This window comes from Trematomus bernacchii, unplaced genomic scaffold (assembly GCF_902827165.1).
Source record: "Trematomus bernacchii unplaced genomic scaffold, fTreBer1.1, whole genome shotgun sequence".
NCBI classification, from domain to species: Eukaryota; Metazoa; Chordata; class Actinopteri; order Perciformes; family Nototheniidae; genus Trematomus; species Trematomus bernacchii.
Window position 1 is genome coordinate 40,130 of NW_022987603.1, and position 11,828 is coordinate 51,957.

General features: G+C 42.9%; 1 protein-coding gene across 1 annotated transcript in view; it reads right to left on the reverse strand.

Annotated features, from left to right (window-relative positions):
* LOC117482628 (scavenger receptor cysteine-rich type 1 protein M130-like) overlaps positions 1-4,954 on the reverse strand; it is a 7,439-nt gene extending 2,485 nt beyond the window's left edge. The window contains exons 1-2 of the mRNA XM_034130783.1: positions 4,928-4,954; positions 4,367-4,679 (exon numbers count right to left, since the gene is read on the reverse strand). Coding sequence (XP_033986674.1) covers positions 4,367-4,565 — 199 coding nt within the window. The 5' untranslated portion in view covers positions 4,566-4,679; positions 4,928-4,954. The remainder of the gene's footprint in view (positions 1-4,366; positions 4,680-4,927) is intronic.
* Positions 4,955-11,828: the final 6,874 nt, after the last annotated feature.

The window sequence follows — 11,828 nt, forward strand, 5'->3', positions numbered from 1 at the left end:
TTTTGTGTACTTTCGGGTTAATAATGTGGCCTTTTTGGCAGTTTAACTAAAGGTGTGCGGCTGCTTGCTGTGAGAAAATATCTGCCTGAAATTACAATGGGCTTTAATGGAGACATATTGAACGTTTTGTCACTTCATGCCCTCAAGAGGCATTTTGTTTAATTATTTTTTGCTTAATTATTTTGTCATTTTTCAAGCTACGAGATGTTTTCCTACGTTTCTCATGAAAAAATTATGTCTCAGGAATGTAGGGTTTTGGGAATTATGGCAGTTTTTTTAAAAAAAATATGAAGGGAAATTTCAAGATTTCCTACCTAGCTGTGACATCACGCACTCTAACTTAACGAGCTGCGCAATGTTAAAGTTCAAATGTTAAAAATGTGATGAATTATGGGATGTATCTCTGGAATTATGAAAGTTATGAATGATAAAAGTAATAGCAGTCGATTCCCGACCGAGCTGAAGGTTTTTGATGTTTGAACGGAGTTTCTGCGATGTTGAATGTGGGAGGAGAAGACGGACAAAATAATTGGACGGAATAATAAACGTTTTGTCCGTAGCATAACATATAGTTGGAATGCTGTATCAGCATTCCCACTAAATTAAAAACCGTTTATTGCGGTGATAACTATTTATATAAATAAGTAGATTGCAAGATGAGAACTTCTTGCACTATTTTTTTTTGTTGTATGTTATTATATATGTTGCATTGTTGGTGATTCAAGATGGCGCCTGTGTCGGCTCGCCGCTCGCTAAGCTCTCTAACTTTAGCTGTCCTGTTTTTGTTTTATGTTTGTCAGAATGTCTCTGCTCTGCTCGTTTATGATCGCCAAGCTCTCCTCCACCTCAGACCCTCACTGGAGTTGATATTGCTGCCCAAACCGACATCTGGCAACCATAAATCGTCCCCCCCACCTCTACTGTCGGATATCCCCACTTACCTACGCCGGTCACACTGCATCCTGCCTCGCCGAAAGCGCTTTCGACGACGGGGAAAGCGTGGTGGTGCACTGGTCCATCTGAAGGCATACCTGACGGCTTCTTCTGTGAATTATCCACGCCTCGGATGTCACGGCCCTCCCGCTGCACGCCAAGTGAGAGATCGGTGGATTCGCCCCATTTTTCCGGAGCTCCGGACTCTGAGGGGCCCGCTGGCAGCTCCTCCTGCCCGACTGACTGCTCCCGGCCCGCGCGGCGTTCAACACGCACATCTTCGTCAGCTGAGACGCACTACACCTTCGGCAAGCCCGGAGCGAAAACTTTGCATGGCTTTGCTAAATGCTAGGTCGATAGCAAACAAATCGTTCCTGCTAAACGACTTCTTCACCTCTCGTGAACTGGATTTTATGTTCCTGACGGAGACCTGGGCTCACGCTGGCGAGTATACACCGTTCTCTGAACTTCTTCCTCCTGACTGTACATTCTTCAGCTCCCCCCGTGCCACTGGCCATGGTGGGGGCATAGCATCAGTGTTTAGAGCTAGCCTCCAATGCCGATTGCTTCACCCTGTATCTAGCTATGCCAGCTTTGAGTTGCAGCTTTTTGAACTGAACCCGGCTTCGCCGATACTCTGCGCCAGTCGTGTATCGTCCGCCAAAGTGTAATAAGGATTTCATAAATGACTTTTCTGACTTTCTGTCCGGGATCATGGTGAATGAAATATGATCGTGTTTTGATCTCCGGAGACTTCAATGTCCATGTGTGTTGCGAGTCCAAACCTCTGGTTAGGGACTTTTTAAATCTCCTTGATTCCTTTGGTCTCGTTCAGTCCGTGGCTGGCCCAACACACGAAAAAGGACACACTTTGGACTTAGTATTATCGTTTTGGACTGTCTGTATCTGTGGATGAAATATGTGCAGCAACGCGTAATCTCAGACCATTTACCGGTTCTGTTTACAACCTCCATCCCTTCCGCAGGAGTCGAATCACGTGCCCCTGCGCGTCGTCTGCGTTCGATTAACCCCTTGACTGCCTCACTGTTCTCTGATGCTTTTAATGCTTCTCCGATCTGTAAATTAGATGTGAACTGTGCTTTTAATGCTGATGAGCTTATCTCCATGTTTGATTCGACATGTACACTAATACTGGATTCTGTTGCTCCTTTTACGCTTAGACGCACCAAAGTTCTATCAGAGCCGTGGCTCAATGACTGTACTCGTGATCTCAGTGCGCTTGCAGGCGTGCAGAGAGAAAATGGAAAAAGGATAAACTCCATGTCTCCCTAGAAATCCTTCGTGCTTGCCTTTCTGACTACCAGACGGCAGTCAAAGCAGCCAAAACAGAGCACATTTCTCTGTTAATCTCCAAAAACAGCCATAAACCTCAGGTTCTTTTTAATGTCCTCAACTCGATCATTAATCCCTGTGATGTTTCTTCTATTGTCCCATCGACTACTCTCTGTGATAAGTTCCTTACATTTTTTATTGAAAAGGTATCTGCTCTTAGGCTAGCCCACACTAGTGCTACCCCAGATCCTGCTCCTTTTCTGTGCCCTGCTGTCCTCGACCACTTTGACCCTGTATCCCTCTCTGCTCTCTCGGATGTAGTCAAGCACCTGCGGCCGACAAACTGCACCTCAGACAGCATTCCCTCTCGCCTTCTCAGAGATGTTTTAGAATCAGTTGGAGCAAGTATTTTATTACTTTTTAAACACCTCTCTTACCTCAGGATGTGTCCCAGCTGCCTTCAAACATGCCGTGGTTAAGCCACTCCTTAAAAAGAAAAATCTCGACCCCTCCATTCTCGCAAATTTTAGGCCCATCTCCCAGCTACCTTTTTTATCTAAAGCCCTGGAGCGAGTAGTCTACGCCCAGCTGCAGTCTTTTTTAACCCACGCATGGAATCCATGAAAAGTTCCAGTCTGGCTTCAAACCCATGCACAGCACTGAAACAGCCCTTTTAAGAGTTTTTAATGATCTGCTCCTAGCCGCCGACTCAGGTAGCCCAGCTGTCTTGGTGCTGTTAGACCTGACAGCTGCCTTTGACACTGTGGACCATAGCATCCTGCTGTCACGGCCTTGAACAGTCCGCTGGCATCACAGGCTCTGCCCTTGCATGGTTCAGGTCCTACCTGACAGACCGTAGCTTCTCGGTACAGCTAGGTGCCTTCTCCTCTGCCAAAGCCCCTCTTACCTGTGGGGTTCCCCAAGGCTCGATTCTGGGCCCCATCCTTTTTCTACTGTACATACTGCCCCTAGGTTCAATACTCACAAAACATAACATTCCCTTCCACTGCTATGCCGACGATGTACAGATATATCTGCCTCTCAAAGCAAATGTCACACACTCACTACAGCAGCTGATGGACTGCTTAGCAGAGATAAAATCCTGGCTGAGCAAAAACTTCCTCAACCTCAACGAGAGCAAGACCGAGGTCATCTTTTTTGGACCGCAACCTCCAGCCTCTCCGGTTGATATTCTGGGCTCTATCAAAAAAAACATCCTCCCCTCATGAACCTTTGAGTGACATTCACCAGCACTTTTAAATTTGACAAGCAGGTCAGCACCGTAGTAAAATCCTGCTTTTTTAAAATAAGACTATTGGCCAAAACCAAGTCGTATTTATCTTTTAAAGACTTAGAAAGGGTTATTAACGCCTTTGTAACCTCGAGACTGGACTATTGTAACGCTCTGTATGTGGGTATGGACCAGGCCTCAATCAAACGCTTACAGCTAGTCCAAAACGCTGCTGCACATTTGCTGACTGGTCACAAAAAGCGCGACCACATCACCCCTATTCTGGCCTCACTAACACTGGCTTCCAGTTCGGTTCAGAATTGATTTTAAAATCCTTTTATTTGTTTTTAAAGCACTAAATGGGCTGGCTCCGGCCTATATAGCTGAACTCCTCCAGCGCTACACCCCAGCCAGAGCTTTAAGGTCTGCTGACCAGCTGCTGCTGGTAGTGCCCAAGACCAGGCTAAAAACCCGAGGGCACCGAGCCTTCGCAGCAGCTGGCCCTAGGCTCTGGAACACTCTGCCCCTCCATGTGAGGTCGGCCCAGACCCTAGGGGTTTTTAAATCAAATCTAAAAACACACTTCTTCTCTCTGGCTTTCTAGTTAGAGCGGAGCACGACTCCTGACTATTCCGTGTGTTTTATTCTTATTTTGTTTTTTAAGTTATATCTGTTGTAATTTATTGTCGTTTATTGTGTTTTGTAGTAATGTGTTTTTATTACATGTACAGCACTTTGGCTCGACCAAAAATCGCTTTTAAATGTGCTTTATAAATAAAACCTGATTTGATTTGATTTGATTTGATTTGATTGTTGGAGGAGCTCAGGTCAGGAGAATTTCATTGCCATTTCTACACTGTAGCTTATATGCATATGACAATAAAACCTTTGAATCTTTGAATCTTCTACCTGAGCACGTGAGGCCAACAGCTCTGCCAGGTGAGCAGGTGTTTCTCTCTGAGGCTGAGCTACAGTCCAGGAGAGCAGACTCATGGCCTCCACACTGGAACTCTTTGGTCCACATTGGAGCCTCCCCTTCTCCATAGAGCGCCCCCTGGAGGGACTGAAGGAGCCCCACAGCCAAGCTGCCTGCAGACCACCTGAGCATCCTGCAGGTCAAAGTCAGCCTCACACACTGAGGACCAGGACGGGTTAGTCTGGTTAGACTTCACCTCCAGTCTACCTGAGCACAGACTGGTCCCATTCACCAGCCTGACAGAGCCTGCAGAGGTCAGAAGATAAAACAGAGGTAAAGAAACAGTTACTTTTTATTTTTTTATTGTATTTTATTCTTTATCTTTTATTTCAATTTTCTTATTTGTTTAATTATTTGAGAAAAAAGTCAAAAACACTGAAAAAAATTCACATTTGCTAAATAAGTCAAATTTAGAGAAAGAAATCTAAATTTTCGAAATAAGTCAATTTCTTTTTAATAAGTCAACATTTCGAGGAAAAAGTCAAAGGAGCTACCTGAACAGGTTAAAGTCAGGATGTCGTTAGAGGAATATGATATGTACACTCCCTCAGATCAGATGCAGACTGAACACAGGCAGACAGGATCCACCACACAGGTCTCACTGAGGACTCTCTCTCTCTCCCACAGAAACAGCAGAGCCACAGTCCAGATCTCTGCAGAGAACACCTGCTGTCTGCAGGGTCCTGAGAGAGGATAAGCCCCCCACTGGTCTCCATTCTCCCTGATGCCTTTCACATCCAGAGTTCCTGTACAGCGACTCTCTCCTCCCACCAGTCTGACCTCATCAGGCTCTGAAGTATATATATATATTTTTTTAATTATTAATATTTACTTTTATTTTTTTTATTATTTCTTTCCAACATTTTCAAAAATTACCCCTGATTCTGATTGCTCTCCATGTCTCCTTATTACAACAATAATCTCTAACATGTATGGTGTGTGGTGGGTGTGGTGTGGTGTGTGTGTGTGTGTGTGTGTGTGTGTGTGTGTGTGTGTGTGTGGTGTGTGGTGTGTGTGGGTGTGTGTGTGTGTGTGTGGTGTGTGTGTGTGTGTGTGCGTATGTGTGTGTGTGTGTGTGGTTGTGTGTGTGTGTGGTGTGGTGTGTGCGTGCGCACGTGTGTGTGTGTATGTGTGTGTGTGTGCATATGTGTGTGTGTGTGTGTGTGTGTGTGTGTGGTGTGGGTGTGTGTGTGTGTGTGTGTGTGTGTGTGTGTGTGTTTACATGTGCGTGTGTGTGTTGGAGTAATAATAACTTTCCACTTTGTCAGACGTGGAGCTGAATGTGTGTGTGATGTGTTTTAAAATCTACATCACAGAGAGAGAGAGAGAGAGAGAGAGAGAGAGAGAGAGAGAGAGAGAGAGAGAGAGAGAGAGAGAGAGAGGTGCTCTTCTCTCTCTCTGCGAGAGTTCCTCTATCTTTTGTATGAGGGTTAGGTAATTTTTTGGATGGCTGCGGGATGGACTCACCTTGATCGGAAAATCAGACTGAGCCGAGTCAGAGTCAGAGGAGTGAGGAATCATCTCAACAACCTGCACAGAAACAGAGAAGAGGAAGTGATATTGTTTATAAAAGGAGAAATATATCAACTCCTGATCGGTGTTGTGCAAACACAGGAAGAGAATTAAGTACTTTGACCGAATTCTGATATTCAAGCAAAACTTTAAAAGGTCAACTATAATACTAAATCCTCTTATTCATGTTTGTTCTACATCAACATGTGTCCCTCTGTCAGGAACAAAGACCCCCTCTCTTTCTGTCCTGATCCATCTCTATAAAAACCTGTCTTAAAGTCAGCTGATCAGATGTTGGTCTATATGTAGATATTTATTTACTTATGTAAGGAGTATATTGTTGCTCTAGCGCTCTTTTTATGCATTAACAAGGTTTTATCCTGTTTTAAAAAGACGTGTTATTAAAGTGTTTTTTAGAGCCCAGCTGCAGCAGATCAGCAGCTGGGCTGATAAAGATTAGCAGCTGATCAGGAGGTTAAACTGCCAGTGGATTTAAATGGATGGTCCCAAGTGTCACTTTTATCAATGTGAGTCTTATCGTTTAGTTTTATCACTGTTTGAACATTCCTGCCCCCAAAAAAACCGGCTCCCCCGGAGGGTAACACACATGCAGATACAGAAGAAATGAATGCGCAAAAATGTGCAACAAGTAAACTTTTACACAATTTAAGAGTAATCAATGCACGAATGGGTGAAAGAGACAGGTTCCAAAAGTCACATCTTACCTTGTAAAGAGAAAAAGAAAAGGAAATCCAGCTGCTCCTGTTGGGTTATCACTTGAAAACTTTTCCGAAAAAAGAGAGAGATCTCCAGACAGAAGTCCCCCGATGTTTGAGACTCTCAGCGTGTTTCAGCTGCTCCTCTTCCTCCGCTCTGCAGCAAGTTCAAATCCACCGCAGATCCGATGTGTCCCCGACATAAGAGAGAGAGAGGGGAGGGGGGGGGGGCTGGAGGAAGTGAGACTGGGGAAAGCGTGAGAGAGAGAAACTTAAAGGGGACCTATAATGCAAAATGCACTTTATGTGTCCCCGGTGTGTCAGAAAATAAAACCCTCTCTCTTTTCCTCCATGCGCAAATTCTGTAAAAACGGGGCCACAACGGAGCTGATCCAGATTTGCTGCGTCAGGACGATATTACTATTATTATTATTACGACGAGCGATCCTGCGCTGGTTTCGGGTCTCCATGTGCTCCAGAAGCTCAGCGAGAACACGTACACTTGGAATTCAAAATGAATGGTGACGAAAAATAAGAGAAATCCCATTGTTAAGTATTTGAAATGGGAACCTCCCGTGTTGGCCAAATAGCTTGAAATGATGGGAATTTTGCTGCATTACCAAGAATGGACCCCATTTCCCATAGTCCCAGATTTCAGGCTCCCAGCTCCACCCCAAAGCCAACTTCTTCCAGGAGCGTGATAGCTACTCGGAAACACCTGCAACCCGTTTGTGAGGTCTCGGAGGTTACGTCTTGTGATTTTGGAACAACTATCCCTTGAGGAAAATATATAGTGGCCTTTATTGATTGGCACCCAACAAAGGTCAAAGTGTACACCGGCAATACGTCTGCATTGAGCTGCCGGCATACGAGTGCATTTGCCAAAAGAAAACACCAAAAACAAGTAAAATCAAAGCGGGGACCCCTTGGCCTCGGAGTACACATGTCCACAAATAAACCACTTGAAACTGGAGATCGATTGATTGAATTAGTCCGGGAGTCCATTCGAGGCAAACTTGACACCGAACCCCCCAAAAGACCCGGCTAAGGCCGCTAGCCCGCCCCCTCCCCCTCTGGAGACGGACCACCTGGCCGACTTTGGGGTCTATTGGGCAACTTGGGAAATACATTAACCATGGACAGCATATTTGACAAATGCACTGTGATGTCCACCATTGTTTTTTGGACATTTAGAAGCTTGTAGTTTTTATAATAATTTTGCCTGTGGTTTTGACCATCGCCATCTTTGTTCTTTGACAGTCATCCTCTTGGTTTTTGGCCGTCACAATCTTCCAACCCTGTCTCCTAAAAATTACGTTCCCACAGAACTAAACTGCATTCTCAATTACGTTTAGCTAGAAACGTATTTTCTCCCACGTTACGTTTGTTATGAACGTATCTCAAATCTCAATTTTCTACATATCTTTGCCATTTATTTTCTTGCTTATAATAAGGATAATAGTCATTTATAAATATCATTTTAGAGCACACATTTGAAATCGACAAATAGATATAACTCATAGCAATATTGTAACCATTAAGAAAAGCCAACTGCATTAAAAACCCAGTTAACAAACACTAGGTAAAGTATTTTTCCTTCAGTAATGAAGATGTAATTCCAATGTATACACACCTGGGGTCGCTGTTCAGTCTGTTACGCTGAGCCATGCATTGTCTGGAACGTAAAAGGGACGAAGAAGACAAAGTGAAGTGACGTACTTCCGGTTCACCATGAAAACATTCCCAGTTAAACATGCAGAAACAAATCGCTAAATAAAAAGATAAAACACTGGCATGTAATTTACGTTAGAATAAATAGAATGGTTTTGAATAATAGATGAGAGTAAAATCTACGTCACTTTACGGCCCCGCCCACTTTTGGGGAAACCAACGCTGTCATTTGAACGGCGATCAAGTCTGAAGCCACAGAGCTCTTCTGTTACTGTCCTTTCTTCTTAGAGGAAGTGCAGCAACACGTAACTCTGGATTTGTTTTAATGTTTGAGGTGCAATAAACGGCACAGCAGCTTGTTGGCATGATACAACTATTATTTTCTGCCTCGCTCATGAGAGTCACAGCTGGCGAAATTACAGCCTCGTCTACTGATTTTAATTTAACCATATCGAGCCCGATCGTCGATTTCAAATGTGTGCTCTAAAATGATATTTATAAATGACTATTATCATTATTATAAGCAAGACAATAAATGGCAAAGATATGTAGAAAATAAACGTATTTAAGATACATAACGTGGGAGAAAATAAGTTTCTTGCTAAACGTAATTGAGAATGCAGTTTAGTTCTGTGGGAACGTCATTTTTAGGAGACAGGGTTGAATCTTCAAGCTGTTGCCATCTTGTCTTCGTTTCAAAGATGATTTTAAACTAGCATCTGAGACCTGAAACTTGTCTAATGAAGCTCAGCGCAAGTTCAACCAGGAAGACCGTCTTTACTAATTAATTTACTATTTCCATGTTACTACTCTCTCTCCTCTCAATAACTGATCGGGGGCGACACTCCCCAGCTTAACCAATCACTTCGCTCTATTCTCACAAGCCTATCATAGCGCTCTGCTAAACCTTTTAAATCTGCTCTCCCCCCTCCGACAGCTGTAATTTCAGGTGACTCGACGCAACCCTCCTCCACCCCTTTTCACCTCCTGTCCCTCTGAATCCAGGGTCAAGCTAAGCCACTCCCCTTCAGACCGACCCCAACTATCCATTCACCACACCAGGGTCAAGCTAAGCCCCTCCCCTTCAGACCGAACCCAACTACCCATTCACCACCACCAGGGTCAAGCTAAGCCACTCCGCTTCAGACCGACCCCAACCATCCATTCACCACCACCAGGGTCAAGCTAAGCCCCTCCCCTTCAGACCGAACCCAACTATCCATTCACCACCACCAGTGTCTAGACCTTGGGGGATTTCATCGGATCGGTTCTCCCCTCCCGAATGATACTCCCGCACAACGGGGCCTAATCACCAAAACTCCATTACATTCATTTGTGTATTCCTGGCAATAAATATGTATTCTTACATCAAAACCGTCTCTCCTGATTGAAATACTATTAGATATTTTAAAAGTAGGTTCGTTTTTTCATAGACTTCTATAGAATTGACAATGTTATGCAGCAATCGCCCCCTGGTGGCCGTGAGAAGGATGTTTTCTAACCTTAAGGTTGCCGCTTGGTTTTAAACAAACCAAACTCTTAAACTCAACCTCTTAAGCACGGCGGTCCCCCCATTGGACCCCTCCCACCTTTGAATTTTCGAGACAATGTCTCAGGGCTTCTTAACATTTATGAAACTATTAATGTGTAGCACCAGATTAACGGGAAGAATCTCAGCTAACTGAAGATATGAACTATTTTTACCAAAACAAAACACAAGTCTCATAAGAAGCGTCTAAATGACCCCTGAGCGAAAAAATGCAAACTGACTTTGGCACACAATTCAAGATAAAGATACCCTTATTACTTATCGTAGCTGCACTTACAATATAGCCGATTAAAGCTGAGACTCCACAGATTATTTAGGTATAGTATCATCACTGAGCGATCCGAACTAGCTTTTACGGCAGATCGTCTCACCGTAGCTGTCAATTAGATCAAAAGACGTGTTCAATGGCATTAAAACGAAGAAAGAAAATGCTACAACTGTTGATCCATAGGTTGATAATGTACCTGTGCCTTTTAAAAAATGATTTATAATCCATAATTCCATTTTTATGTAAAAATCGGAGCGGAAAAGTTAGCTGCTAATGGTAGCCACCAGAGTGTATGCAGCTTCCGGTTTTGGTTACCGTCACTGTCACTCCTTATTTGTTAACGTTTTGGTGTGTATATAACTTTCCCTCGATTCCATTGGCTCTAGCGGTTATAAAGAGATTTCATTCATCGAAATCGAGCAAGGGGGGGCCAGATATAGGTCAAATCCACCCAAATCCCCCAGAAGTGTTTTTTTTTGGCTAAATCTCTCTAAAAAGGTCAAATGTCACTTGTTTTGCATCAATCTTGATACAGGGTACTTATTATATGTTGTACTTTGGATTCCTAAAGCTTTTAGTCTACTAACCCATCATCCAAGGGTAGTTTTCACTATAAGTAAAAAATAATATTTGGACGGACACTATAATTTACAGTTTTTTACCATGTAAAATCTGAATTTTCTTTAAAATAAAAAACATTTATATTGATTCTGACTTTTCTAAATCCAACTCACAGGTTTATCATTACTTTGAGAATAAAGATTATTAATTTAACCCTTTAAGAAGTGAAGATATGGTCATTTGTTCTGGGAATGTCATTTTTGAGCCTGAGACCTGAAAAACAGGCTCAGGGCTTAAGAGGTTAAGAGGAAATTAAGTTGGATGTTAAAACTTAAGCTGACATATGCTATCCAGGGGTATTTCTGCGTCTCTTTGTGGTTGTTTTGCATCTTTTTGTTGTCTCTTTATAGTCTTTTAAGTCACGTTGTTTATTTTTATGGTCATTTTGCGTCTCTTTATGGGCATTGCGCGTGTCTTTTTTGTGAATTTGTGTCTCTCTGAAGTCATGTTGTAAAATTTGTATTTCTTTTGTGTATATTTGTATCAGTTTTCTCTCTTTTTTAGTCATTTTGCATGTCTTTGTTGTTATATAAGTGCATCTATGTGGTCATTTTGTTCCCCGTTTTGTAGCCTGTTGTGTATATCTGGCATGAGGAAACTAAAGCAATTATAAAAGAGAAACTCATCACATCTTGAGTAACAAAGCTTCTCTCATCCAAGATAAAGAACATTTCCAGGAATACCAAAGCAGTTTGACAAAAATCCAGCAGCTACATCAGTGTAGAAGAAAAGAGCTTTGTTTCACAGAGATGTTGCACATTACATTCAGATGTAAAGCCAAATGTAACAATCTGTTTGGAAGCCCAGCTTTCTCCAACATTATAGAAACAATCTGATGAATTAAAACAAGCAGAGACGTGTTTACTGTTCAGGAGTATATCAGTATGTAGTGTCTCTACTTTAAAGAGTCCTCTGCTGCTGATGTTCAGGTGTATATCAGTATGTAGTGTCTCTACTTTAAAGAGTCCTCTCCTGCTGATGTTCAGGAGTATATCAGTATGTAGTGTCTCTACTTTAAAGAGTCCTCTCCTGCTGATGTTCAGGTGTATATCAGTATG